This window comes from Entamoeba invadens, assembly GCF_000330505.1.
Source record: "Entamoeba invadens IP1 unplaced genomic scaffold scaff_1105074724651, whole genome shotgun sequence".
Classification (NCBI taxonomy): Eukaryota; Evosea; order Mastigamoebida; family Endamoebidae; genus Entamoeba; species Entamoeba invadens.
This window is the reverse complement of record NW_004443699.1, coordinates 127874-130355: the sequence shown is the minus strand read 5'-3', so window position 1 is coordinate 130355 and position 2482 is coordinate 127874. Positions and strand designations below refer to the sequence as shown.

Genomic DNA, 2482 nt, shown 5'->3' with positions numbered 1-2482 from the left:
TTTGTTTTTTGTATCCTCAGAAAAATATTTTTTAATAAGGATAGCTTTGATCCCGAGGATACACCTTATCCTCAAGAAACCCTTAAGAATGTTGATCGACTTTTATTTACCTTTTTCATGTTTTTTGTTAACAATGTTTTTTTTGCTTATTTTCATTACAATTTAAGCAGTTTGAAAGTTTTTGTGTTTTAAATGATGTTCTTCTAATGCTTCTTTTGAGATGTATTATCAAATGATTAGCTATTTCATTTTTAAAAAATTCACTATAGAGTGTGTGTTATAGCCTTTTCATTTTAAAAATAATATAATCAATTACAAATTCAAAAACATTAATTGTGAAATAAAAAAAAACAAAAAGCAAAATATTTTTTATATTTTTTTATAATATGATATTGCTACTATTGTTGGTTTGTTGATGATATTAAACATGTTAATGTCTGCAATCATGACTGCATATGTAACTTTTTCCTTTGTAAATAATAAGTATTGGCATAAAATTCAAACCAAGGTCAAGATTCAAACCAAAAACAATATAAATACCATGAAAAATTAAAACTTAAAACGATAGATGAATGCTTCCCGCCTAGCGATGATATACCAAGCCAATGTAGTGCTATACATCGACCGAGAAACTACACTTAGGAATTTTCGCCTTGTCAACAAACGGGCACATGAAGCGATTCGTTGTTTAAAAGTGAATCCACGTTCGATCTATTTGGGGTACAACTTCCTTTTCAATTTCTTTCCACACCTCAACACACTCACTGGTAACTTGAACACAATGGTACACTCTTTGACACAGAAGCAGATGGATCAAATCACTTGGTTTGACTGTTCCAATGCAGAGATATCACCAGAGGCTTTTGATGGTACTATTTTGAATAAAATCATCACAATTTCAATACAAAAGGGGAGCTTTAGTTATGTTCAAAAACACTGCACAAAGGTTAGAAAAATAGTTATAACACTCGACGACGATTTTTCATTTGAAAATTTAAGATTCAGATTTTTGCAGAAACTTGTGATAAAAAAGTCTGTGAATGACAAACTAAAAATTAAACTTTCTGATTTTGTAGTGACAAATCCAGATGCATCTATTGGGATACTTAACATGGAGAGTGACGAAGTTGACATCGACACAAATGTAAATGACAAATATCACAGAATATGCATTGAAAAAGTCACAAAAGATGTAGTAAAGAAAATTGTAACAAGTAACACACAAAAACGTGAAGATGAACAGTTTCCATACTTTATTAAGCCAACACTAAATGTGAAAAATTTCAATGAAAAATTTCTTGATTTTAACCAACTTGAAAAGTTGAAATATATATATTACGATTATAGAACTTACTTGTATGAATATAAAATTAGTTCTAATTGGAATAATATTAAAAACATCGATTTGACACAATTATATAGATTGGGAATAATATCAATGTACTTTGACAAAACAGTCGAGACAACTGTTACAATGCCAAATCCAGTAAATGCCAAATTTCTAACATTTGGTTTTGTAACAAAGTCTCCAAATACAATCCATTTTGTTAATATAGAAAATTGTTATCATTTAAGTAATGTGAACATTAACTGTTCATTCAACAACATAACACTTGATTTACGAAATAATCATACAGATTTGGTTTTGATAAACACAGGTAAAGAAATTGCAAAAGTTAACTTTTTGTGTGTTTTTCCAACTAGTTATTGCATATTGAAAGGGTTGGATATCAAAGAAATCACTTTTAATAACAGTGGATTTAATTGTTCACTAACATTTGTTAATATGCAAAATTTGAAAAAAATTGTATTTAAATATGAATCGAACAGAAAAAGTTATGAAAAACGAAGAAGACAAGAAGAGATTGAAATTTCTGTCGGTCACCCCGTAGAAGTTATATTTGGGCATGAAGATAATTTTGATGATTTGTTTTATTATTCTGTTTATAAATTAATAATTTTTTATCCAAAAAAGACTTAAAATTCCATAAAAACAATAAAGAGATAGAAAATGAATATTTTATTATATATTATTATTAAAGTTGGTTTAATAAACTTATTATTTTTTTGTCATTTTTCATTTACAATTGTTTGATTCATTTGAACATTTTGCTGTATTATCGTTTAATGCGTGTTAATCAACGCGTTTTAAACATCAACGTTAATTCCAACTCTTCCAAATAAATCATTTTATTTATTGATGTAAAGGAACAACACTTCTTTGTTTTTAACCTAAATATTTGATAATCGAAATTGTATTTATTTGGGTTTTTATGTTTTTGTATATGATTTTTGAGTTGTAAAAAAAAAGGAAAAAATCTAGCAATTATTCTCAATACATTAATGCTGTTTTCAGACTGACTTTTATATTTATTACAAATGATATAATAATTGTACATTTTTAAAAAGCTTAAAAACTGAATTTTAAAAACTGTTAATTAGAAAACTATTAAAATTTTAACAAGTTAAAGCTATTCTTCAA

General features: G+C 26.8%; 1 protein-coding gene across 1 annotated transcript; it reads left to right on the top strand.

The window, feature by feature from the left end:
* Positions 1–568: 568 nt before the first annotated feature.
* Positions 569–1981, top strand: EIN_132580 (hypothetical protein; the record flags this gene model as incomplete). The annotated part of the gene is made up of 1 exon (XM_004261082.1): positions 569–1981. The coding sequence occupies one exon, from the start codon at positions 569–571 to the stop codon at positions 1979–1981; it is 1413 nt and encodes a 470-aa protein (XP_004261130.1).
* Between the last annotated feature and the right edge of the window lie 501 nt (positions 1982–2482).